Source organism: Panthera leo, chromosome A2 (assembly GCF_018350215.1).
Source record: "Panthera leo isolate Ple1 chromosome A2, P.leo_Ple1_pat1.1, whole genome shotgun sequence".
Classification (NCBI taxonomy): Eukaryota; Metazoa; Chordata; class Mammalia; order Carnivora; family Felidae; genus Panthera; species Panthera leo.
In genome coordinates this window covers 61878022-61904462 of record NC_056680.1, presented here as the reverse complement: position 1 = coordinate 61904462, position 26441 = coordinate 61878022, and the positions used below count along the sequence as shown (strand labels likewise).

Sequence of the window (26441 nt, the reverse complement as noted above, 5' to 3'; positions counted from 1 at the left end):
TCCTGGAATTTCTGGCTTCGGGTAGGGTAACTTCTCATATTACTACTGGGCTCCTTTAATCAGCTGGTTAGGGGAAACTGAGTCAGGTGCCCTGGCTAGCTATCAGGGGAGGGGGAAGAAGAAAATGGGGAGCGTGGTTTGTGCCCGGGGAAGCCATTCTGCCAGAAGCCGCACACAGTGAACTGCGTGGCCGACGTGCATGCAGGGGCACAGACTGCCAGCTGGACACGGGGCTGGGAGGCTTCAGAGCTGGGGACCCGGGTTTTGTCTTGAGCAGAAAGGCCTTGGCCGGGTGAGGACGGAGGAGGCAGGGAAGGTGTGATCAGGTGCGAGGGGCTGAGCATCTTGGGGTGAGCGGCGAAGAGGGAAGGGCGGGTCTGACTGCTGACATTTTGGGGGAGCCTCAGCACTGGTTTCCCGTCTGTCTTCGCCGCCTGGGGGACCCCTGCTGATCTCCGGGCACCTCCTAGAGTGTTCTGATTGCTCTGTCTTTCCAACAGCCCTCCATCCGCCGAGCTCCCGTGGGTGGAGAGCAGCCCCAAAGCCTCGCTGGCCCTGTTGGGGAGCGGCCGGCCAGCAGGAAACGTCCTGGGCTCCGGCGAGTTCCCCGGCTCCAGCCTCGGCCCTGACAGCCCCGGGCGGCCCCACCTCCCACCCGCCGAGCTCCAGGCCCCTTTCCACAACCACCAGCTGTCCCTGACGGAGCCACCTGAAGCTCTGGGCCCCCCGAGTGGCCAGGCCTTTCTGGGCTTCGGCACTGCCCCCGTGGGGAGCTGCCTTGCCCCTGGGGACGACCCTGGGGCCTTGCTGGTCCATTCCCACGGTGCACCCCAGGCCCCCAGCACCCCGCGGACAGCAGCAGCAGCTGGTGACAGCGGCTTCCTGTCCTCCAGTTTTCTCACGGTGACGCCGGGCCACAGCGGCCACCACAGTCCGCTGACCCTGCCCGGGCAGCCACCCCTACCCGAGAAGAAGCGAGCCTCGGAGGGGGACCGGTCTTTGGGCTCAGCCTCCCCTTCGTCCAGCGGCTTCTCCAGCCCCCACAGTGGGAGTTCCATGAGCATCCCGTTCCCCAACGTCCTCCCGGATTTCCCCAAGGCGTTGGAGCCAGTGGCACCCAGCCCAGGTAGGCACGTCTCCGCCGGTGGGAGCCCCGTGTGCGCTCGCTCAGCGAGGAGGGGGCCCTGGGATGTCCGGGCGGCGCCTTAAGAGTGGAGCCCAGAGCCGTCCAGCGGGGTCTCTGTTCCCTCTGTTTCTGCGCTGACCCACGGTGGGTTCTGTTTCTCCTGCCACTGGGAATCCTTGTTCTTCAAAAATTTTTCTTTTTGTTGTTGTTTCTATTTTGAGAGAGAGAGAGCAGGGGAGGGGCAGAGAGAGAGAGGGAGAGAGGGAATCCCAAGCAGGCTCCGAGCTGCCAGCACAGAGCCCGATGCCGGGCTCGAACCCACGAACCATGAGATCATGACCTGAGCTGAAACCAAGAGGTGGACATTTAACCAACTGAGCCCCCCACCCCTTTCTTTTTTGAATTCAGTGAACTCATTCAAAATTTAACTATGAAATGTTTCAAATGTGTAAGAATAAGATACTGACACGATTAAGCAGCACCCAGCCACTCCATCTGCCTGTCTGTCCTGCTCCCCGGGGCCGGCCGCCGTGTCACCCCAAGTCTGCGCTGGTCAGGAAGCCCTGCTCCCTGACGCACACCAGCCGGCTCCCGCGTAGTTAAATACGGCGCTCTTTCCCGGGACACCCCATCCTTGCCCCGCGTTGGACTTTGAATGTTTGGTTCTTTGAGACGTGAGCGGTTGCCATAAACCCTCCGCAGTGACCGGTTTTACATTCTGTTTTGCAGATAATGCGGGTGATAAACATGTGTCCGTGAACTTTGTCCAAGACACATCCAAATTCTGGTACAAGGCGGATATCTCCCGAGAGCAAGGTGCGTGGGCAGGACAGGACCCCGGGGTGGGAACGTCCAGGGCTCGTGGCCTTGAGCAAGGCCTGCCCTTTATCACCTACCTCTGCAGAAAATTCACCTTTAGGTTTTTACAGCAGAGGCTTGGTCCTAATGAGGGAGCTGGGCAGACGTGAGTGCTGCCCATGAGCATGGCGGCATGCCCGTGTGCTTTCTGGTGGCTCTGCCAGCTGCCATTGGCGGCGATGACTGCGGATGGTCACAGGCAGAGATGTTCCCGGTGTCCCCATCCAGGCCCTGAGCCTCGGGGGAAGGAGGAAGGCCGGAAGTCTCCCCAACACCCTGGCCTCTGTGCACGTGCATTTGTCCACAGTGGAAAGATAGGCACTCAATCAGGGGGCCCGTGGTGGGCGTCCCCACCTGCCTCACACACATGCCACACGGTATGTGCCTGTGGTCCTGCCCCGCGGCAGCTGGGAAAATTCCAAGTCGTTGGTGTTTTTGAGCAGCTAAGTCACGTATCACTTCTTCCCGGAAGATTCCCAGGAGTGGTGTCCGGGAGGGGGGCGGCCAGCTGGGGAAGAGGTGGGGACGGCCCCTGGGGTGAGCAGCTGTCATCCTGACGCAGGCTCAGTGGGGTCGCTGGAGGCAGGGATGTGGCTGCACGTGCACTGTGTGAGCCGAATCCCGGGGGCCGAGCCGGGACAGCGTGCCTCAGAGCAGGGAGGAGGGATGAAGGGCAGGTCCTCACGCAGCCCACATGGGGGACAGTTTCTGCACAAAGTCCTCAGGCCTCGTCCTGAAGATTAGTTCTCACAACTGCCTGGAGAGAAACAGTTAAGTGGCTGGAAAACGGCACTGTTCAACTTTCTCGTTGGAATTCTTGTATTCAGTTAAGTGGATCATAAACACGGTAAGAATGTGCCTTTCTTCCCACGAGCTCAACGAACCTATTGTCACGTTGCATGAGGGGAGCCTGCGGCCTGGGGGGGACCTCCGAGTTCCTGAATTGGCCTTTGTGGCCGTGCTGCGTGGCTAAGCGCCGCATTCTTGTCCCCTCCCTGCTCGTGGCGCAAGAACCCCCATGACTGAGGCCATGAACCCCAGTGCTAAGTGCCTGGTCCAGTGGGACGGTCTGAAAAGGGCCTGTCACGCACTGTGTTCTAGAAGATTCTGTGTGGAGTTCCTTTTCCGCTGGTGCAGCCTCCAGCCTGGGATGGTGGGTGGGTGGGCTTTCTGAGGAGCCGGAGCTCCCCCTAGAGGCAGGTGGTCCCATAGGACATACGTGGCAGGGCCCTGCCTTGGAAGGTTCTGGAGAGGTTAGGCATGGGGGTTGCCTGGTAGGCATGCAGGGGTGGTCCTCTGTGCCACATGTGTACAAGTGTTTCTCTGCTGGGACCTCATGTTGAAATAGTTCACATGTGCGCTGGGTGTGGAGTTTCCCAGTTGAGCCACACAGAGCACAACTTCTCCGTGTTCTCCGTGTTTTGTGTAGAAGTCACCCCCCCCAACCCCCGACTAACGTTCCCTGAGCGCCCACCTTCTGCAGATGGCAGAAAGCTGCCTGTGGGTTTGGTTTGGTCTGGTTTGCTTTGTGTTTTAACTGTGGGGATGTGCCTCTTTGGGGACAAGACTGGTCACATAATTCCCGTGTCCAGGTCGGTGCCTCGGGAGTTTTTTAACCTGCACGTAGAAGTTACGCAGGGGAAACGGGGCCTCCAGGTGAGGTAGATACGAGATACAGCTGTTCCGGCAGGATGCACTGGGCCCCCATGCTCTGGCTTTGAAAGCACCGGTTTCGCGAGACAGTGAGGACACGGCCACTGCCCGCCACCGACTTCCGAGGGGAGCGTGAGGCCCGCTCTGGGCAGGGCCTTGTGCCGCGTCTAGGATGTGTCCTGGCTCATTCTGTTTCAGAACAGGGTCTGACCTTGTCCTCGTGCCCCGCCCCCCCCTCCTCCGCAGAGCAGACCCAGCCTCCCCTGTGCCCTTGAGGCTGGGGCGCCTCTGTCCGCACAGCCAGGGAAGATCGCGGTGTTAAAAGGGAAAGAAAAAGCTCTGTGAGGTAGATCACAGTTGAAAATAGGTCATTCTCTAAGGATCGTTTCCTCCCACTTCCACGGTCAGCCCCCAGATGTAGAAACACTCCAGGAGCAGAAGCCTGCTGGTGTCGGTGGCTGGGTCCTGGTGCCCCAGTGCGCCTACCTGCCCTGCACCCCTGAGCCCGTGTAGACGGTTGGGCAGCAGGGGCGAAGGCACCTCCCAGGGCCACCCCAAACCTGCCCCCTTCCGGAGAGCCGAGCCCTCCCCGCCACCTGCGTGCAGTTTGCCCGCTCCTGCGCGGGGGGCCTCGGCCTGGACGCGGGGGAGGGCACGGTCCCACGTGAGAGAAGGGGTACCTGGTCATTTCACTGGGAGCTGGGCCTCGGACAGTGGGCCCCACGGCGCTGTTTGCTGAGACGTCACCCGTGGACGTCCTGCTCCATTTCAGACACGGCAGTTCCGTGGCTGTCATTTTGGGTCACTTTATACTTGAAATCCCTTTCTTTCTTCAAGTCGATAAGCTAAGTTGTAAGATGTGGTCCGGTTACGAGCGGACATTCTGGCCGGTGTCTGGGCAACAGGTTGTCGTCTGCCCCAAGCTGCCATCTTCCAGGACCCCGAGCCTAGGCCCCGGGGCCCAGGTTTTGAACGTGGAGGGAGGGGTGTGATTTCGAAGCCGCATATTTGCTGCGAGCCCCCAGCCTCAGGCGGGAAGTTGGGAGGATGGCTGTGCCAGGCCCAGCTGTCAGCCCTGGCCGATGACAGCCACGTGGGTAGGGGGCTCCCAGCCCCATCCAGGCTGCCACGGACCCAGGGGATGGAGGGCCATGTGCGGCCACATTTTTGCCATCCCCTGAGGCGAGTGTTGGGATTTGCGTTAAATGTTCAGTAACTTTTGGAGCCCATCCTTTTGTGTTTGGAAAATGTAACAGAGGCTTCTTTCCTTCTGCTACATGGGAAGTACACACTCTAAAGTCTCTGAGAAAAACTCCCCACAGGGAGAGGGTGCTGGACGGGGCCCCGGCGGGGATGGGAGACCGCCTTGTGCCTCCTTCCTGCCCGCCACGTTGTGTGTATGGAGACCCGGGCCGGGCACCTCGGCTGGGGGCCGGTGTCCTGGACGGTCAGCTGGGGTCCTCATAGCTCACAGGTGCCGTGGGGTGACAGCCATGCTGTGTGCCAGGAGAGCTCGGGGACCATGACTGGTACCTTCGTGAGCCAACATTTGGCGGGGTGGTCTGCATCCTTGGCAGTTAGGCCCTCCTTGAAAACTGTGCGTCATTACAGAGCCCCGCACCCCCCCCCCCCCGAGGGACACGGGCCTGCTCCCCCTGACCCAGTTTGCAAAGGCCATGAACGGAGGTGGCTTGCTGGGCCGTGGGGGACCCCGGCAGATGTGTGTGTTTCTCTGCTTCCCTCCCCAGCCATCGCCATGCTGAAGGACAAGGAGCCTGGGTCGTTCATCGTCAGGGACAGCCACTCCTTCCGAGGAGCCTACGGCCTGGCCATGAAGGTGGCCACTCCCCCGCCCTCCGTCCTGCAGCTGAACAAGAAAGGTAGGGACCCCGGGGGGCCCGTCGGGTGAAGTAACCCACGTGGAGTGTGTGTGGCTCACGTTTCCACCAGTGAGACGACTCTTACAGCTGCGCTCAGGTTTCCTTCTGTTTCTATTGTGGCCCACTAAGTGCCGTCCTTGTTCAGGCAAGGACGACAATTATTTGCGAATTCTATTTCTTTATTGCTTCGAGTAGGTGATGCATTCCATTGTCCAGCTGCCAGAGCGAACAGCCCCTGGGCCCTGTTCTGCGCCGGGAACCTTGATACATTCCTGTGTGTCCTTCCCGACCGTCTGTCCAGTGCGTGGAAACATGCACTTTTCCTTCTTTCCCACGTAAAAGGCAGTGTCCCGCCTACACGATTCTTGTGCCTACTCTTGGCGGAGCATTTTGGTGGGTTAAAAGTGATGCTGGTGTCAGCCTGGAGTCATAACATGACCTTTCTTTGGCCTAATGAACCATGTACGGCCGTGTTCTAATCTGCTTACGGTGCAGAGAAGCTTGCGATGCCTTGGTGCAGGGCACACGTTATCATGAAGCAAACATACACATTCCCACGGCCCAGGAGACAACCTTGGGGGCAAGCCCCTGCATGCCCCTCCCATGCGTCATAATCCATCGTTGTGGGACCTTCCAGCCACCCCAGAGTGGGCTCCGTGAGGCCCTTGGCACTGGCCCCATGTCCTGACATCATGCCGTCGGCCCGTGAGCACCTCCAGTTTTCCCTGCCCCGCCGTTTCTCCAAAAGTCCCTGCGTCTGTGTGCTGGGGGACAGAGCCTGGAAACCAGAATGTGTCAGTGCTGGGTGGGCTTCTTGGTGTCACAGTGTCCCTGCTTCTGGCTAGTGACCAGAGGAGGGACTGTATCACTTTAAAAAGTTGGTGAGTTCACGCTGATACAGTTCCAGTAGGGAGTCACGTGCCCTTTCGGGCCCTCCCCAGTGACAACGCGTGTCCCTTCCAGTTTCCGCCTGTCCCTTCCTCCGTTCCTGACACACACATGGTTCAGATTACCCAGGGAAGCCTCGTAAGTAGGAGGTTAAATTATTAACCACCTAAATTATATTAACCACCAAAATAGGAATCCATAGTTGTGCCTGCTCTCAACTTTATAGAAAGGAAACTAACGTGTATTTTGTGACCTGCTTTTGCTCATATTATGAGATTCATTGTTTTATTTTACTTTATTTTATATGATGTTTTATTTTAGAGAGTGAGAGAGAGAGCAAGCAGGGGAGAGGGGCAGAGAGAGACAGAGTCCCAACCAGGCCCCGTGCTCAGTGCTGAGCCTGACTTGGAGCCCCATGTCTCGAACCGTGAGATCATGACCTGAGCTGAGATCAAGTCAGACCCTCAACCGACTGAGCCCCCCACCCCCAGGCACCCCAAGATTCGTTGTTTTCTTTAAAAAAAATTTTTTTTTTTAACGTTTATTTGTTTTTTGAGACAGAGAGAGCCAGAGCATGAACGGGGGAGGGACAGAGAGAGAGGGAGACACAGAATCAGAAGCAGGCTCCAGGCTCTGAGCCATCAGCCCAGAGCCCGACACGGGGCTCGAACTCACGGACCGTGAGATCGTGACCTGAGCTGAAGTCGGAGGCTTAACCGACTGAGCCACCCAGGCGCCCCTAAGATTCGTTGTTTTCTACTTGTGAGACTGCTCCTATCTGTTGCTGTCTTTGCTCACTGACAGCTTTCCAGGGCATGAACACAGGCCCACCTCGGAGACCTTGTGAGCACGTCTCCAGACAGGTCGATAAAGCCCATATTGCAATAATGCGCATCCAAGAAGCTTTTTTGGTGCATGTAGAAGTTACGTTTACTCTGTACTGTGGGCTACTCTGTGTGCAATAGCCTTAAGTCTAAAAAGTCAACGTGTGCACCTTAATGAAAAAATACTTCATTGATTAAAAAAAGCTAACTGCCTATCACTGACCACAGATCACTGTAACGAACATAATAATAATGAGAAAGTTTGAAATACTGCAACACCAAAGCTGTGGCACAGAGACGCGAAGCGAGTAAATAGCGCCGATGGACTGGCTTGACTCAGGATCGCCACAAACCGTCGGGTTGTAAACAGTGCAACATCTGGGAAGCGCAGTGAGGCGAGAGGCAGTAAACCGAGGCAGCTCCCCCTGCACTGGCCTCACTGGGAGCGGGAAGAGCTCATGGTTCACCCACATTCCGCACCCAGGACGGAAGAGGGTGTGTAGAAATCCAGGGCGGAGGCTGTGCCCACGGCTTCCAGGAGAAACGGCCTCAGGGCTGCGCCTGGAGGGACGTGAGGTTTGGCAGTCAAGGCGTCCAGCCTCAGGCGCGACCGAGGGGCTTGAGGGAAACCCAGGTGTCCCTTTGGGCACAGGTGGCTGTGGGTGGGGGTGCACATGACTCAGCACAGACCCCAAGTCTGGATAGTGGCATCTGGAAGCAAGGGGGGAGGAGGCTTCGTGCAGATCAAGTATAATAGCTCAGCCTTGAGGGGCACCTGGGGGGCTGTCGGTTAAGCATCCAACTTTGGCTCAGGTCATGATCTCACGGTTCATGGGTTCGAGCCCCACATTGGGCTCTGTGCTGACAGCTCAGAGCCTGGAGCCTGCTTTGGATTCTGTGTCTCCCTCTCCCTGTCTCTCTCTGCCCCTCCCCTGCTCACACTCTGTGTCTCTTTCTCAAAAAGAAAAAAAAAATTTGAAAACAAAAAAAAGGAAGAGCTCAGCCTTGAGAGCAGCTCCAGAAGCCCCGTGTGTCCCCACCAGTCCTGGGTGAGGATCATAGCAGACAAGAGTCTGGGGACCGGAGCATCTTGTGTCTGCGGAGATGGGGTCCCGGTGGAGAGCCGAGACGGTCTCCATGGAAACTTCCAGCCAACATCTTTCCTGCATGTAGTGTCACACTGTCACTTTGGAAGCACACAGGATGCCGTGAGTGCGTTCTCGCCTCCAGGTGTGCGTCCACCACGCAGGCCGACTTTGACTCAGCCCTGAGGTGAAGGTGACGAAACAGGACACAGAACAGCAGGTGCATGAAGCACAATGTCACCGGCACCCGCAGGCTGCCTGTCCTCGCCTAGCCCTAGTCCACAGATAAGTTTGGGAGGAGAGAGCTCAGCATGCCAGCATCCCGCCCGTGGTACCCGGAGACCACGCAGCGACAGTCATCCTGAGGACAGATCTGTTCTCTGGGCAGCCGGCTGTCCCTCCGAGGCACTCGTCACCAGGGCCGTGTGTCCCCTTCAGTGCTGAAGACGCGGATCATTTTCCTCAGAGATGAGGCGCCATGCTGCCTTTCGAGGAGTCTGGCCCTTTCCCTTCCTGCCAGCCCCACTGTCCCTGTGTCACCGCTGTTGTCTGTGGACCACGGGTGCGAGCCGCCCACGGGCAAGGCGAGGGACCAGACCCCCCAGCAGCGGGTCCTGCTGTCCGGCTGCCTCCTGCTCAGAAACAGAAGTGACCGCAGACGTGGTCCATGGCGGGCACGGGGGGCACAGAACTGTCGCCTCTTTGCCTGTGTTTACTGTGTTATTCGTATTCTGCCCTCAGACGGTGTGCCCTTGGCTGCGTTTTCGCCAGGCGCCTCCTTGTAGGATGCGTGACCAGCGGGGACACCGGTGTTCTGTGCAGTCACAGTGACGAGGGGGGGGGGGGGGAGGCTTCCTTCCTGGGGGCCTGTTACGCGGCTCCTGGGTCAGTCGCACCGAGACTGGCTCCTCCAACTCTTCTCAGTGGCTCACTCCTGAGTATCCCCCTTGTGTCCCGAGCCCTCTGATACCCCCGCGTACGTAACACGGGAAGGTGCCAGACGCCCGTGTTCCTGCTTGCAGCTGCTGACTCGTTCCCCACACTGGGGGTTCTTGCAGAGCGTCTGCGGGTCTGTCCCCAGGACCCCTGCACCTCCAGGCATGTCCCTGTGGGGGCTCCGCGCTCCTTCCCAGGACAGCCCCACCCACGGCCCCTCCCTTTAGCCCGTGTTCTGTCCCCCTCTCCCATCGTCCCAGGCTCCCGTTTTTAAATTCTCTCTTTTTCCTTTTAAATCTCTTCCCACAGCGGGAGATCTGGCCAACGAGCTTGTGCGGCACTTTCTGATCGAGTGTACCCCGAAGGGAGTGCGGTTGAAAGGCTGCCCCAACGAGCCCTATTTCGGTAAGTGGCCGAGGGGGCACAGTCCCCGTTCTGGCCCACGCAGTGTGCATCCCCCTGCCGCCCCTGAGAGGCAGGGCTATCATGCCGAGGGTGACTCGCTCCCTTAGCGTCTCTGGAATAAACTGGGTATGGAAATGCTCTGAAAGCTTTCTCGAAACCAAACGGATGGGAAGCAGGTTCAAGACTGAAATACAGATGTCCACGCTCTGGTGGGCACGCAGGGCTATGAGTGTGGACCGGGTCAGAGCCGGAGTGCGGCCCTGCAAGACCAGAACTCCCCGACGTCACAGGCTTGCTGGGAAGACGCCCAGACTCACGTGCAGACTTAAGCACGGCATTGTCTTAACCTTCAGAAGCACCTTGTGGGGTCCACGGAGGTAGCCTCAGGCTCAGCAGACGGCCGACTTACTCTTTATAAATTGGTGACTGTGTGTCTGGGCTGAGAGTCACTTGTGGTTTCTTTACCTCTTAGCTTTTTTTTTTTTTAATGTTTTAATTTTATTTTTGAGAGAGAGAGAGAGACAGAACACGAATGGGGGAGGGGCAGAGAGAGAGGGAGACACAGAATCGAAACGGGCTCCAGGCTCTGAGCTGTCAGCACAGAGCCTGATGAGGGTCTCGAACTCACAGACCTCCAGATCATGACCTGAGCCGAAGTCGGACGGTTACCTGCCTGAGCCCCCAGGCACCCCCACTTCTTAGCTGTTCACCTGCACTTGTCACTTTATTGAAGTTCTGCGCAAAGTCCCACATTCATGGGGCGTGTTAGTTGCTAAAAATATAAAGGCTCACCCTCGGCAGCGGCCTCCTTCCTGCGGGTAAATCGGCTGAGCGATGCGGTATTTAGGGCCGTATTAACTCTTGTCTGCTCGTCTGTTTGCAGGGAGCCTGACGGCTTTGGTGTGTCAGCATTCCATCACACCCTTGGCTTTGCCCTGCAAGCTGCTCATTCCAGACAGAGGTACGCCCGCGGGTCCCCGGTGCTGGCCTGGCGTGTGTGCGCACGCGTGTGTGCCCACGTATGTGTGTGCACGTGCTTGCGTGTGTGTGTGCGCGCGCGCAGGTGTGTGGGTGTGTACCTGTCGGGCACAGCACTGCCGGGTCCATGACGATCCGTTGAGGGAAACCAGACCAGAGTGTTGCTCTGTGGGTAAACCCCAAAGGCTGAGCATCCGGTGATGCACCCCAGCCTGCAGACCCGAGGCCACCCTCAGCAACACCGTCACCTGACGCGCTTTGTGAACCGTTCCCCTGGATAGAAAGTGCCCGCAGCGAGAGACCTTCAAGGCCGTTCGTGCTTATTTTTGCGATTCTATGAGTTCAGCAGGGCGTTGGTATTTTTGAGCTTAGGTGACAAAGTATTCTCTTCACCTTTGTGACGGTCTGACCGTCTCTGTAGTTAGGGAACTAAAGCCCTTGCCTCATAACGGTGGGATTGGCCATATTTCCCAGCTCCCTCGGTAGGCAGTATTAATTTCACAGAACATTACTGTATCCCATAGTGGTGACTTTAAAATACAGGTGAGTGCGATGTACCTTTTGAAACTGTTGGTACACAGCGATGCAGAGGTGAGGAAGACGTCTTGCCGCACCCCCTGCCCAGAACCTGGTGCTGGTTTCTGCGGGTGGGGCCGTGGTCCCCAGGAGACCATCTCAGCTCCGCAGACCGGCACTGGTCACCGCCTGGGAACCCGGTCACGAGTGTAATGGTGTCGTGAAGATTGTTTTCCGATGAGCCGGACTCATTTCTGCGTTTTCTTTCTTGTTACTTCTCGCAGATCCGCTGGAGGAAATAGCCGATAGTTCTCCCCAGACGGCGGCCAACTCAGCCGCCGAGCTCCTCAAGCAAGGGGCAGGTCAGTAGCTGGCTTCACGCTCCCGCGTCCTGGTTCCTGGGGGCAGAAGGGGGCTCAGTGACACGGCCTCCTTTGTCACCTCGGGTCTGCGGGTTTCCTTTCCCAGCTGTGTGCCGGAAGGAGCTTCCTTTTCTGGAAGCCACCCCAGGACAGGGTGGGCACCGAGTGTGGGGGGACAGAACCAGGACTCCCCAGGCTACAGATACCTCACCACAAACAAGACCAGACAGTGGGAGAAAGTCCAGAGCTGCGTTTCATCTGGGAAGATGGGATGCGGGGGCCGCACCTCCAGCTGTAAATATAAGAGCGTTCAGAGGGCTTCACTAAACAGGCTGACTGTTTCCCCCGCGCTGCCCCGAGCCCAGGGGGCACAGTCCCCCCCCCCCCCCCCCCCACGGGGCTCACCTGGGCACTTTTTTTTTTAATTTTTTTTTTTAACGTTTATTTATTTTTGAGACAGAGAGACAGAGCATGAACGGGGGAGGGGCAGAGAGAGAGGGAGACACAGAATCCGAAGCAGGCTCCAGGCTCCGAGCCATCAGCCCAGAGCCCGACGCGGGGCTCGAACTCATGGACCGGGAGATCGTGACCTGAGCTGAAGTCGGAGGCTTAACCGACTGAGCCACCCAGGCGCCCCTACACTTTTTTTTTTTAGTTAATAGACTATTCCTTAGAGCGCTTTAAGGTTCACGTCAAAATTGAAGGTGCAGAGATTCCCCACGCACCCCCCTGCCCCTGCATGCACGGCGCCCCCCGTTACAGTGTTTACACATCATTATCACCCAGAGTCCGCAGTCTACACTGGGGCTCACTCTTGGTGGTGGTCACTCGGTGGGTTTGCACAAATGTTACAATGATGCGTATCCACCATTAGAGGGTCACCCAAGGTAGCCTTGTTGTCCTTAAACTCCTCCGTGCTCCGTCTTCATCCCTGCCCTCCAAACCCTGGTAACACTGGTCCTTTTACTGTCTCTGAAGTTGTGCCTTTTCTAGAACGTCTCATAGCTGGATCGTACGGTTGGTGGCCTTCTCACATTGGCTTTTGTCACTTAGTGATGTGGTGTAAGTCTCCTTCGTGTCTTTTCATGGCTCCGTGGCTCATTTTTGTTTTTTTTCTGGTGCCAAGTAATACTCCATCATCTGGATGGACCGCAGCTTATGTATCCGTTCACCTGCTGAGGGACATCCCGGTTGCTTCCAGCTTTCGGCAACTGAGTAAAGCTGCCGTAAACATCGTGTGCAGGTTTCTGATGTCCCCTCCTCTGGGTAAATGCCAAGGAGCACGGCTGCTGGATCGGGTGGTGGGAGCATGTTTCCAGCAGCGTCTTGCAGAGCGGCCGCGCCATTTTGCGTTCCCGCCAGCCATGAGTGAGCGTTCCTGCCGCTCAGCATCCTTGCCAGCGCTGGGTGTCATCAGGGTTCTGGAGTTTGGCCGTTCTAATAGGTGTGTAGTGGGGTGCCATGTTTTCACCTGCATTTCCCTGATGGCCCATGACGAGGGTCATCTCTTCATCTTTGCTATCTGTATACTTTCTTGGGTGAGAGATCTGTTAAGGTGTTTCGTCCATTTTTTAGTTGGGTTGGTTGTTTGTTTTTAATGTTTATTTTTATTTTTGAGAGAGAGAGAGAATACAGAGCACGATCGGGGGAGAGACAGAGAGAGAGAGGGAGATACAGAATCCGAAGCAGCTCCAGGCTCTGAACCGTCAGTACAGAGCCCAACGTGGGGCTCAAACCCACGTACCAGGAGATCCATGACCTGAGTAGAAGTCATATGCTTAACCGACTGAGCCACCCAGGCACCCTGGGTTGGTTGTTTTCTTATTGTTGACCGGTAAGAGTTCTTTGTATATTTTGGAGATCAGTCCTTTATCGGACATGTCTTTTGCAAATATTTTCTCCCATCTGTGGCTCACCTTCTCATGCTCTTGATGCTGTCTCTTGCAGAGCAGAAGTTTTTAATTTTAACGAAATCCAGTTCACCATTTCTTTATTTCGTGGGTTGTGCCTTTTGTGCTGTATCTAAAAAAATTATCACCAAACCCAAGATGATCCTGATTTTCTACTGTGGGATCTTCCAGAAGAGTTCTAGTTTTACATGTTACATTTGGGTCTGTGGTCCACTCTGAGTGTTGGGGGGCGGTGTCTCTGTCTAGAGTCCCTGTTTTGCACGTGGACGTCCTTCCCGCACTGTCTGTTGAAGAGACCATCTTTGCTCCATGGCGTTGTCTTTGCTCTTTTGTCAAAGATCAGTTGACTGTATTGTTGGGGGTCTATTTCTCTGCTGTCTGTTGTGTTCCATTGATCTCTCTGTCTGTTCTTTTACCAGTGATACAGCCTTGACTTCCAGCTTTCTAACAGATCTTGAAGTCAGGTACTGTCAGTCTTCCAACTCGGTGCTTCTCCTTTGATCTTATTTTGGCTCTTCTTGGTGTTTTGCTTCCATAGAAACTCCAGAACTGGTTTGTCAATATCCACAAAATAACTTGCTGGGATCTTTATTGGAATTGTATTGAATCTAGAGATCAAGTTAGGAAGAACTGACATCTTGACAAAATTGAGCCCTCCTATTTATAAAGTGGAATCTCTCCATTTATTCAGTTATTGTTTATTTTTTCAAAGTTTTGTAGTTTTTCTCATAAATAGATCTTGTATGTAATTTTATTGGATTTATACCTAGGTATTCTGCTTTTGGAGCTGCTAACCTAAATTGTTTTGTTCTTTTAGTTCCAAATTTTGATTGTCCTCTGCTGGTGGATGGTAAGGGATTGACTTGTATAGTAATCTTGTTTCCTGCCACGCTCTGTCGCCCTGGTCACTGTTGCAGCATTAGATGCAGCCCTAGTGGCCCCAGTGTGGACAAGGCTGAGGCCACAGGACTCCTGCAGGTCTGCAGCTGTGAGGGAACCCAGTTCCCCACAGGAGGCCTTTCATACATGGTGGGCGTTTGCTTTCAGAAATGTTGGGGAGGGAATTTCGGAGTCTGGTGGAGGCCTGGGCTTGAAATACCTCCTTTCTGCACCTCTTATCTGTAGAATAGCTTACAACTGTGGCTCTGTGATGGAGGCCAGTGAAACATACAGCTATTTTCTTCCTCTGTACAACGTGCATTGTTCTTCTGTGCGATAACTCCCTGTCTCTCTGCCTCTTGCTCAGCTAAAGTTCATCTCTCTGGTTTCACAACGAATGATTTTGTGTTGAACTCTTTTCAGACTTATCCTTGAGGGGTAAGTTTTGTGTGGCCAGAACAAAGGTGACAGAGTTTGCCCCAAACAGCGAGTACGTTAGAACATGAAACCCCAAAAATGTGGAATGTGGCTGTGTGAGTCCTGGGTTCAAGTCCAGGCTCTGCCACTCAGGGTTTTGACCTCCGGCGATGCACTCAGTCACACAGATCTTAGTATAATGATAATGATCTCTTGCCACAGCATGGCTGCAGAGACCAAGTGAATCTGACATTGAAAACTGCCTTGGGAACTATAATGTGGTCACCCACAAGGTTGTTGTTTGCCTGCCACTGTGCTTTCACGGAAAAATGCTCTTCCTGGCCTGGGAGAAATGGCCTTTCTCCCCTGCTGTGATATCTCCACTTATGCTCAGCTCAGGTTTACACCCCAGCCCGCACGCCTCTGGACTGTGCACTTGGCTTTAAAATATCATCTCCCGGCAAGCTGCCTGGCAAGTTTCTCCTTAAGCATCATGGTTATCAAACATTTTCACAACAAATGTGCAATTAATAAATGGATCAATGAATTAGTTACTCGTAATTGGGAACCATAATCGCCCTTATTTTTAGATGTTAAAGCTTTTTGTTCGGGACACCTGCGTGGCTCTGTCGGTTGAGCCTCTTGACTCTTGGTTTGGGCTCAGGTCACGATCTCACCACTTCACGAGTTTGAGCCCCGCTCGGGATTCTCTTCTCTCCTTCTCTCTCTGCCCATCTCCCTCGCACTGTCTTTCTCTCTCAAAATAAATATATATATATGTGTGTATGTATATATGTATATATACATACACACATATATATACACACATACACATATGTGTATATATATATATACATATATGTGTGTGTGTGTATATATATATATATACATGTATATATATGTATGTATATTTAGAAAACAAAAGCCTTTTCTTCTATTGCAGGGTATCATTTTTAGGTTCACTTTATAATCTCGTTCAGTAACATGTGGCAGTTATCATTGGTTTGCCTTTGTGAAGGGTGGCAGTTCCCAGGACTTGAGGCAGGACCCTGGAGTCTTCTGTGAGCATCTGAGCTGAGCGTTTACACAATGTCCTTTTAAAATCTCACGTTTCTAAGACACATGGAGGCAGTTAAATTTCCACTGAGCTCACTTCCTGGGCGACAAGGCTGGGAGTGGCATCAGGACACAGATCCGTGGCCGGAGCAAGGACAGAGCCAGCAAGGAGCTCCCCAAGGCCCCACAGTGTGGGACGACCGTGGCCAGAAGGTGGTCAGACTGTCCCACTGGCGATCACTTCAAGGAAATGGATTTAGTGTTTTTTCTTAAATTTTGTTTTTTAAATGTTTATTTTATTTTTGAGAGTAAGGAGAGCAAGTAGGGTAGGGGCAGAGAGAGAGGGAGACACAGAATCTGAAACAGGCCCCAGGCTCCAAGCTGTCGGCACAGAGCCTGAGGCAGGGCTCGAACTCACGAATCGTGAGATCATGACCTGAGCCGAAGTCGGACTCTTAATTGACTGACCCCCCGGGCGCCCCTGATTTTTCTTAAATTTTGCATGTGTCCTAATCCACCTTCAGAACTGGCAGCGGTTCTCAAAGTCCCCGAATTTTCCGAGTCTCCTCCCCGTCAAGCTGAGGAAGCCGCACTAGGGAGTGTTAGCAGGAGTGGGCGGCTCCAGCAAGGACGCACACGTCTTCTCCTCCTTTGGGCCCAGGCCCTGTGGGTTGTTCTGGCCTCGGTGACTGTTGGGGTTTGGGCCTCACTCTTCCCTGGTGCTGGGAAAGCAGCGGCTGCGTGTTCCATCCAGAGAAGGCGTTACCAGGCCTTTGGCACGTTTCCCAGAAACGTCAGGTTGTGTTCTTAAACTAGCCATGTCACGACATTTCTTTTCTTTGTAAAAGAAGTCTGATCTGTAAGTTAAAGGAAGGGAGGACACTGGAGAGAGAGGAAGTGAGTTTCCTACATGCCCTGGATGTTTTTCCTTTCTTCACGTCACGTAAGAAGGTCGCCGTTTTTTGCACACGATGTGGGTCTCGTTTTTAGTGGCTGCGAAATGGTCCATCTCGTGGTTCGGCTCCTCACGGTCGCTCGTCTGGCTGTTTCTTTGCTTGACTTCTCTCTGGCTGCTCAGTACAGGCAGTGCTGTCTGCATCACGTCTGTTTTTCTGAATCTTGCATCGCTGTCTTAGGACCCACATTCCCAGAAACGGGCTGGGTGAACCCGTGTGTCCCTGAGGCTTTGATCCCTAGGGGTCTGATGGGTGTGGTCCCACTGCATGTGGTCGCCCCCACTTGGAGCACTGGTCGGGGACAGGGTCCCCCCAGGACAAACCCCCTGGTCTCCTGGAAGGCAGGGGCTCCGGGACCCTCGGGCTCAGCAGAGCAGTCCCCGGGAGGGGCAGCCTCCCTTTTCTGCTTTGAGGAAGGACCACGTGGCTCTGCCCTCGGGACTCAGATTCCCCAAACCCCGACTCCTCATCAAAAGGCCATTTGTGGTGCCGAAAGGGAGCGGGGGTGAGATTGGTGGCAGCCTGTTGTGGCTCAGAGCCAGGCCATGCCAGCTGTGTGGGATTTCACTGTAGTTAGATCAGAATTTTCTTTTTTCTTTTTTTTTGGAACCGCATCACAGTGACAGGAATGAAATCAAAGGCAGAATGTCCACCCCCCGAAAGTCACAGTATGGTAAATTTTCCAGGCACCCATCCAGCTCCCGCTCTCACACTCATGCGTGTTATTTTATACGCCTGACCGTAGCACGGATGTGGTTTCTAGTCCGCTTTCCCCATTAACCTCTACCGTGTGTGCGGCTTCCAGAAAGAGCTGGTGTACTATCACTGCGCGAGCCGAGGGTGTGAGGCACGAGGGTTCGAGCACCTAACTCAGGAGGTGGCTACGCGCCAGGGCTCCGCTCGCATCCGTCTTCTCGTCTCGATACAACACAAGGAGGAAAAAAAAAGTCTTCTCCTTGTGCCGAGAATTCCTCCCTTTCTGGCTTCCCTGCGAACCACAGCGCAGCCTCAGCCGCGGCCCCCACGCTCCCCTGTCACATTGGTTGTGAGAAGGTCGGGTTGGTCGCCCTCCTTTCTAAGCCTTCTCAGAGGCGGGACCTCTGGGTCAGCGAGTGCAGCCCTGTTCTCCGAGCCTCCTGATAAATGCTGCCCGGTTATCGTCCACCAGCGCAGTCCTGGTTCACGCCCGCGTTTCGTAAAAGTCCATCTGGTCAGAGCGTGGCAGGGGCCGAGCGCTGGGCGGCTGCAGTTGTGAGGACTTTGTGTTGACCCACACTCTGCCCCAAGATGGCACCTGTAAAGCTCTCAAGGTCAGATGGCAGCTGCAGGTCCCCTGGGGATGGTGGAGACGGTGGCCGCCAGCAGGGAGCAACGAGGTGCATCTCCCGTTTCCGCCTGCCCCTGATCACCCCCTCCTGGTGGGAACGTGCAGGTGCAGGTGCGGGCGTCTAAAGAGGCGTCTTTGGTCGGGACGAGCACGAGGCATCGTCTGCAGGCATATCTGTGGCCGGGGACAGTCGCACACGGTAAAGTCCACAGCTCACCCTCCAGAACATTGGCCGACATTTCTCAGGGAACCTGCCTGGTACCCAGTAGGTTCTCGGTAGGCACTGCAGCGGCCAGCACGAAGCTTGGGTGGCACGGGGGCTTGGACACCCAGGGGCTTTGAGGTTTCTGGCACCTTCCCGGCACCTCCAGGCCGCAGTGTCCTCACTCATACGCCCCTCCACCCGGGACAGGGTGCAGACTGGGTGAGATGGTGTCTGTGAAGCGTCTGTCGCGACCAGACACTCACTGAGTGTCCTCAGGACTGAGCAACATCAGTGGAGCTCAGGGAAACGGAAACACTGGTGTTCGGGGTGGAAACTTCTCTCTGAACGATGCTGATGGCACAGGGCATGTCTGGCCACGACAGGGGTGAAGTCTCCAGCTCCCCTTGGCGAGGGCGGGAGTGAGCGGATGCTTCGGGGAACTTTGCAGAGAAAAGTTAGTGTCTCGGGGGAAACTCCCCGCTGAGCCTGTCGGAGGCTCCTTGTGGGGGACGCTCCGGCAGAAGACGCCGCCCGGGAAGTTTTCTGGAACCTGCTTCCTTCATTCTTAGCCTTTCCAGTTGGGCCTGTTCCAGAGACTCTGACAATTGGATTCGGGTGGCTTTTCCCTGCTACGTCGGTAAAGAGCCTGGCCAGCAGGCTTGTAGCGCCTGGCACCCCGGGATCGAGGGCACGTGAACCTGTTGGCACAAACCCAGGTCTCACCTAGGCACTGAGGCTTCGAGGCCCAGAGCTTCCCAAACTTTAAAAGTTAGCTGTGAATTAGCTGTGGCTCGCAGCATTTGCCTGGAAGGCAGCGGATGGCTAGCAGCTCGCCGGCTGTGGGCACTCACACGGACCCTGGCGTCCGGCCGGCGGGGGCGTGGGCAGCTGTGCTCCGGGGGACACGGTGGTGGTGGTCGGCCAGGCAAGGCCGTGGCTCCTGCAGGGAGCAGGTGGCAGGCAGAGTGACGCAGACCTCCCACACGCCCCCAAAGCCTGACGTCCGCTTCTGCATGAGCTGCAGGGATCCGGGCTCAGCGCCATCGGGCTGTTTACTAAGCTCCACTTGCACTCAGCAGTTTGCTTCCCCTGAGAGAAGCTGCTGCAGAGAAGCCCCCAGCCCGTGGCAGCACGTGGCACGGGCAGGACAGGCTGACCGGCCTGACCCACGCGGATCACACAAATGCCTCCCTCTGGCACATTTGCTTATCTGTGGACTCACGCCCACACTAAGGCTGGGGAGGGGACCCCAGCCCCACCGGGGACGCCAGGAGACTCCCGGGTTGGGGCCTCAGGGCAGGTGTGTCCCCGGTCCCTCGCTCCCCACGCCTTCGGGATCGGGGGCCAAGGGCTCTGTGCCAGGGCACCTGGCAGGGGTCACACTAACACAGCGTCTCCCCGTTGCGTCTCGCAGCCTGCAACGTCTGGTACCTGAACTCGGTGGAGACGGAGTCCCTCACCGGCCACCAGGCCGTCCAGAAGGCCCTGAGCCTCACACTGGTCCAGGAGCCGCCTCCCTTGTGCACCGTCGTGCACTTCAAGGTGTCCGCCCAGGGCATCACCCTGACCGACAACCAGAGGAAGTAAGTCCCCGGGGCACCCCCGGGGCCAGACCCCCCACCAGCCTGCGCGGCCCCTGGGGACACGTCCATCACCCGCACTCCCCTGTCCTTTCGCACCTCCCAGGAGCCATGCGCAACCCCCTGATATTCAGCCCAAAGGTTTTCTTCTTAGGATGTGGTAAAATTGTCAGAAGAGAGAGAGATTTGGACCTTTGAGTATCACACACGTGTGTATAATTTTTATTTAGTTAAAAAAAATTTTTTTTAAGTTTATTTGAGAGGGAGACCGCACAAGCGAGCAGGGGAGGGGCAGACAGAGAGAGAGAGAATCCGAAGCAGGCTCCACACTGTCAGCACAGAGCTGGATGTGGGGTTTGAATCCACGAACCGTGAGATCATGACCTGAGCTGAAATCAAGAGTCAGATGCTTAACCAACTGAGCCACCCAGGCGCCCTGCCTGTGTAATGTTTAAACACAAAAATCTTCTAAGTTGATTCTGTAAAAACACCCGGGGACCATGGTAGAGCCCCCCGGTCTGCTCAGTGTCCGTACATGTGATGGGTGGTCGTCCTGTCTCAGGTGACACGGAGCTCAGGTGACTTTGCTAGATACTATTTCAGCGTAACATGTGCTAGTAATAATCGTTCATCATAATCCAGACGTTATATAACAGGTGATGACCTTAACGTGTCTAGACGGTGTCTGATTATCCGGGTGATAGACAGTATCTCGGTGGCCTTCATCAGAGCTGTCACCGCGTGGTTTCTACGCAGTAGGAGTTCCGGCGGGAACAGTGTAGAGCCCAGCCCGAGGAGTCAGGTGCACAGACAGTGCCTGGTCCTCCCCCGCCCCCGCAGAGCCTTTGACCTCAGGATCGAAGGCATTTCAGATGCACTTCCCATTTACCTGTTACGGAAACAGACTGGTGTGGTTAGCAAGAGAGCCGGGTCCTCAACAGTAAGAGCAGAAGAACGGCAGGAGCTTCACGGGGCACAGGATGGGTCCCCTGGCACCCACCCTCCCCGGTGCAGCCCGACCTATCCTCGGCACCCGCCCCGCAGCCAGTGTGACAGTTCCCCCTGGTGCCATCAGGTGCATCCTCATAGCTGAGTTGGGCTCCCGTCCTTGACGACGCCCTGTCCCCAGCGAGGAAATACGGCTGGCGATGGTGGGTGGTTCGCGGGCTGAGAACAGGAAGGCCAGGCTCACTGGCCCCTGTCTCGGGGTGCCAGGGCTCCTGGGCTCAGTCCCGACCTCCACGCGGCTGGCACTTGCACAGGGTTGCCCTGCTGAGAGCTTCCCTCTTGCCGAGCACCAGCTCCCCCCACACCCGCTCTGTCCACCTCTGATGGTGGTACACAGGGCTCTTTGACCAGTAATAAAACCGCCTTTGGGGGGGGGGCTGCCCCACGCATCACCGTTGCCCTGATACACGGTGGTGGGACCCTGTCCCCCTCCGCCCTGTCCCCACAGGCTCTTCTTCCGGAGGCACTACCCCGTGAGCAGTGTGATTTTCTGCGCGCTGGATCCACAGGACAGGAAGTAAGAAATCCCTGTGGGTATGAAGCGATGCGTTAAGCATCCTTTGCCCGTTAAGTTAATAAAAAGACTAACGTAACTCTTCCTCCTCTTTTAATCTGCAAGGTGGATCACAGACGGCCCCTGCTCGAGGTAAGGTCCCGGGATGCCACACCTTCTTTCTCCAAAGTACATTCTCTTACGGGTTTGCAAATGGGGTTTCCGTCAGGAAATGACTGAATCTCGCCAGCGGGTTTGGGTTGTGCCGTAAACAAAACTGAAAGTATCCCTTTCCGTGGGAAGGGCCTGCCCAGGGTCTGCGTTTCTGCGGGCTCTTCTCTGCAGGCACAGCACTTCCATTCGACCTGTACGTGTGGTCAGGTAGCGAGGACCAGATTGTATGGCTTTTTGGCTGCTCAGAGTGGTGTGCGCGGTGGGCATGTCAAGGTCAGGGTGGAAGGAAGGACTGCCCATGTGTGAGCATGAACCACACGGTGGTGGTCAGTGTTTCCCAGACGCAGATGGTGGGCTGAAACCGCACGGCACTCCCAGAACTTTCCGGAGCTGTGTGCACTCCCCAGGCCGGCTTCCTCGGTGTAACCTAAATTTGATTGCCTGGAATGTCACATCACAGGGGTCTGGCTCTGGTGTCCCCATCTCGCAGTGATGTTTGTCTCGGGGTCTGATAAAGCGCATGGAGACCCCAGGTGGGGCCTGGGCTGCCCCGCTCTGGCACGTGGGGCTGACGGCACTCGTGCCTGCGTGGAATGTGCGACGCCATCGGGGTTACTTGAGCCGAGCCCGCTTGGAAACCGCTAAACAGGAACAGAAAAATCCTTCATTTTTCGAAGATGGAGAAGGGGCTTTGCCAGGGAACCAGACAATGGAAGTCACTATGGGAAGCTGAGGGCTCACGGAAGCCTGTCCAGAGAACAACAGTTCCATTCTTCTAAGAAAAATAATTAGATGTGCTGTGCTTCTAAGAAGTCTCCTTGGTAGCGTGTTGTCTTGACTGGGGTGTAGGGGGCTGGAGAGGGGAGCTCTGACCCCTGGAGGTGTGAGCGCTCCCCTCACCGCCCCGGTGCCCCGTGAGGTCTGTGCCCCCATGTAACCTGATCGAGGAGAGAGCAAGCCGCTTGCCCCCGTACCCGAGGACCCCAGCCCCCCCTTGGGACACACCCCAGTCCACACGCTGGGCAGGGGCCCAGGAGCCCATCCTGTCCAGAGTCTGCAGGATTCTGGCCAGGAATGGACCAGGGCAGTGGCCAGCCACACACCTGCTTGACCTGCGAGGTGGGCAGGTGTGGATGGGTGTTGGACAGGTATAGACAGATATCAGACAGGTGTGGGCAGGTTGTCGGGCAGGTGTGGACAGGTAGTCGGGCAGGTGTGGGCAGGTGTCCGGCAGGTGTGGACAGGTGTCAGGCAGGTATGGACAGGTTCTTGGGCAGGTGTGGACAGGTTGTCAGGCAGGTACGGACAGGTAGTCGGGCAGGTGTGGGCAGGTGTCAGGCTAGGGGGCAGCATGAGTGGCGGGTCGCGGTGGCTGCAGTGTGGGAGGAAGCAGACGGACGCTGGCAGTCTGACTTCGGCTTTCCTTTTGCAGAGTTTTCGGTTTTGTGGCCCGGAAGCAGGGCAGCGCCACAGACAACGTGTGCCACTTATTTGCGGAGCATGACCCGGAGCAGCCCGCCAGCGCCATCGTCAACTTTGTGTCAAAGGTCATGATCGGCTCCCCTAAGAAGATCTGAGCCCCTTCCCGCCAGAGACAGGAGGGGGGCCGGGGCGTCTGCCGGGTAGCGGCCGGTGAGCCTGACGCTGCAGCCCCAGGAGGGGAAGGGGATCCCTCTCCGGCTTTATAGATCTGAGGACACAGCCCGCCCTCTCCTGCCTCCCCTGGAAGACTGCTTCCCACACATTCCTGCTGCCAGGTGCTTCCCGGGTGGAGGCAGCTGGGCACCTGCAAAGCCCACCTGGGCTCCACCGCGTTGGAAGGGGCCGTGTAAGGAAACGTGTTCCTTGCACGCCGGCGTCTGTGGGAAGGAGGGCGCCCGGCCCTTTGGTAGTGGCCCTGTGAGAGCAGCGGGGCCATCGCCGGTGCGGAGGGCCCCGGTCCGTCCCGTGCCCCCAGGAGGAGACCTCTCTCCTCCACGACAGAGACGCTGGCTAACCGAGAAGAGTTTGCGCGTCTGACGAAGGCTCGTGCAGGTCAGGCCCTTCCGGAACTCTGGGGAGGGGACAGTGCGATGGCTGTGAGGACGGGGAGGTCACCCGATGACGTCAGAGAGCCTCAGCCTGGCGGGCGGTTGTGGCCCCAGCCTCCTGCTCACATGCCGAGTCTGAGCGGCACACTTGCCGCGAGAGGAGAAAGAAGAGGGACGTGAAATGCCATTTCATGTAATTTATATTCTGCTTATGCCAAATTATTTATGATGACACTTTCCTGTTGCTGGACGGGACGGGTCCCATCGCTGCGGGCCGCGGGGCCGAGCCCGTGTGGGTGCACAGGTGATCGGGGGCCGCAGCCCCGACAGCCTCGACCGCCTACAGCCTGATGGTCGACGTTGCATTTCCGGGCTGCAGGTGACGTCTCTTCTGGGGAGGAAGGTTCTGGAGGGTGGGTCACATTTGGGTTTAGATTCGCCCCTCTGTGAGCTGCCGGCCACTCGTCCCGCCTCTGCGGCCCCCGTGGGATCCTGTGTTTCTAGCGTCCTGAGCGGAGAGACAGGAGGAACAGCACAAGGCTCAGACCTTCCAGGCTGTTCTTGAGCTGAGGGCCGTTGCTCTGCACCACCTTGGAGACCAAGCCAGCTGTGCCGTTCGTGCCGAGGGCCCAGCGCATCCCCCGGAGCGGGAGCTGGAAGGAAGGCCTGGTCTTCAGTGTAAGGCGCCTCTCGGCCCCGGGAGCTGCCCGCCCTGCCCGGCTCTGCAAAGTCCAGACCAGCTCTTGGGCCTCCCAGGGTCGCCGACAGCCACACAGGAGGGGGTGGGAGTGTGTCTCATGAGGTCTCTGCTTTAAGCGGGTCAGAGACCGACGTGGGGCCACACACATCCCGAGTGTGCGAGTCCCTGTGGGCGCTAAGAAGGCGGACACGGTCCCCGGCTGGTCCAGTAGCTGCACCGATCACAAGTGCCTCATTTCTGTGCCAAATATTTGCCTTGGTCTTCGCAGACCTTCTCCGCCGACAGGTGTAGGGGTGGCCATTAGAGACTCTGTGGGTGTCTCCCGGAAGCGTTGGTGGCCCAGTCCTCGGCAGAAGCCACTGGCATCACAGCTTTCCCTTCGTGGCAGAAATTCGGCCAAAGGGACCTGAGCCTGAGATGGCTTCTACCCAGTTTGACCCAGAGACGGCAGCCTGGGTCCCGGGTCCTTCCGATGAAGGAAGAGAGGGCTCGTTTAGAAATCCGAGCAGGGTGGGTATGGGATTCGGGAGCACAGGCCGTCGGATGACCAAGGCATCGGGGCCTCCCGTGCAGTCCCTGTCCGGAGCATTCCAGAAGCCACACCCACTTGCTTTTTGAACTGACTGGCCAGCTGCGGCTTCTTGCAGGGGTCAGGGCGTCAGGAAGTTCACTCCCTCTCCAGAGCCAAGGGAAGCCAGTTCCGCGGGTTCTGGCGAGCTGGTATGACAGATTTCTCCCTGTTACACACCCGTTTCACAGAACAAGACGAATCCACAGACTGGGGGCTCAGACCGCGGGGAGCCCTGTCCCGCCCCCCCACGCAGGCCAGGGGTCACTCCGCGGAAGACGCTGTCCCTGACATCTGGCCTCCGGGCACCAGCAGGCACAGGGGTCCTGTCCTGGGGAGGTCACGAGGCCTGCCCCCCACAGTGTCATAGCCAGGGTCCTATTAACCTGCTTGTTAACCGTATGCTGTATTCCTCCAGTGCTAACCTATAACCACATTAAGTCAAACCGAATTTAAGGGTCTCCACGTGTATCCCTGGCGTCCTAGACCTCACGTCTCCTTATCTGCCTTACTTATTAGTGGGTATTTTTACTTTTCTTACATTGTAAAGAATATATCCAGTATGTAAATGAATGTTCTATAAACCTTTGTATAGTCATTTTCTCTGCTTCTCAAATATCATCTCTATTCAGAGTATAATAAAATTATAAACGTGGCAAAGCCTCGGGGAGGCAGGCATTTCTTGCGGTGGATGAAAGTGTGCGTGTGCGCGTCCGTCTGTGTGTGCGTGGGCGTGTGCACGTGTGTGTCTGCATGTGTTGAGTCGGGAGTTTGAAGCTGACTTTTTTGTGGGTCCTTGGATTCCATGATAAATTAACATGTTTTGCCTTTAGGAATGCATTTCAAGATTTCTGCCCAGAGAGCTTCGAAAACCTACATTCGAAGATACTAAGAACTGAATCATAACATGTGGTGCTGTTCATAGATACTGATCCGTTTTGATGTTCAGCCCCCGAGGGGACTCTTCCCGCATCTACAGAGTTGAGGCCTGAACCTGAAGTCTGGTGGGTTCACCTGTTGCTTCAATAACAGATGCTGGTCGTGCCCGGAACCACCCTCCTCGGTCTCCCCCCACCGCCAGCTGGGGGCCCATTATGCTAGCTTTTTGCCGTCTTGGGTCTGGGCCGCCTTCCCTGGTTGACGTCCCTCCCCATGTAACTGATGGGGACACAGGACCCGTGCCCCCTCACTCTCTGCGTCCCTAAATCCCAGAACTGTCACCCAGGCCCTGGTAGGGGGATGGTCACTGGGCCGCACCACACACTGCCCGCCTTTCCCACTGCAGGCCTCGGGCACAGATGAGGTCACTCATCATAAAGCCAAGGGCTGCGACCATTCCCGTAAACACAACTGCTCAGTCCCAGCCAGGAGCGTAAGGGAGAGTCGTGTCCAACAAGAGGTTTGGGGGTCAGGGGCTGGACCCTTGACCACTAGTGTTACAGCAAGGAGTCAAGTGGGCAGGGCCCAGCAGGGTGGGTTTCCGGGAAGACAGTTTGGGTTTGTCACGGTGGCCTGGAGTCTGCCAGAGGATTCCAGAGACCAGCCACCACCAGGCACTGCCCGGCCTGGAGTCTGCCGTGCAGATTAACTCTGTGTTCGTCACCCAGGGGCTACTGCTGATGGAGGT

General features: G+C 56.4%; 1 protein-coding gene across 1 annotated transcript in view; it reads left to right on the top strand.

Annotated features, from left to right (window-relative positions):
- TNS3 (tensin 3) overlaps positions 1–25469 on the top strand; it is a 216139-nt gene extending 190670 nt beyond the window's left edge. The window contains exons 22-31 of the mRNA XM_042927325.1: positions 501–1126; positions 1856–1942; positions 5386–5517; positions 9560–9655; positions 10539–10616; positions 11434–11511; positions 19676–19844; positions 21298–21366; positions 21469–21495; positions 22949–25469. Of these exons, the coding sequence (XP_042783259.1) occupies positions 501–1126; positions 1856–1942; positions 5386–5517; positions 9560–9655; positions 10539–10616; positions 11434–11511; positions 19676–19844; positions 21298–21366; positions 21469–21495; positions 22949–23093 (1507 nt within the window). The 3' untranslated portion in view covers positions 23094–25469. The remainder of the gene's footprint in view (positions 1–500; positions 1127–1855; positions 1943–5385; positions 5518–9559; positions 9656–10538; positions 10617–11433; positions 11512–19675; positions 19845–21297; positions 21367–21468; positions 21496–22948) is intronic.
- The last annotated feature ends 972 nt before the right edge of the window (positions 25470–26441 follow it).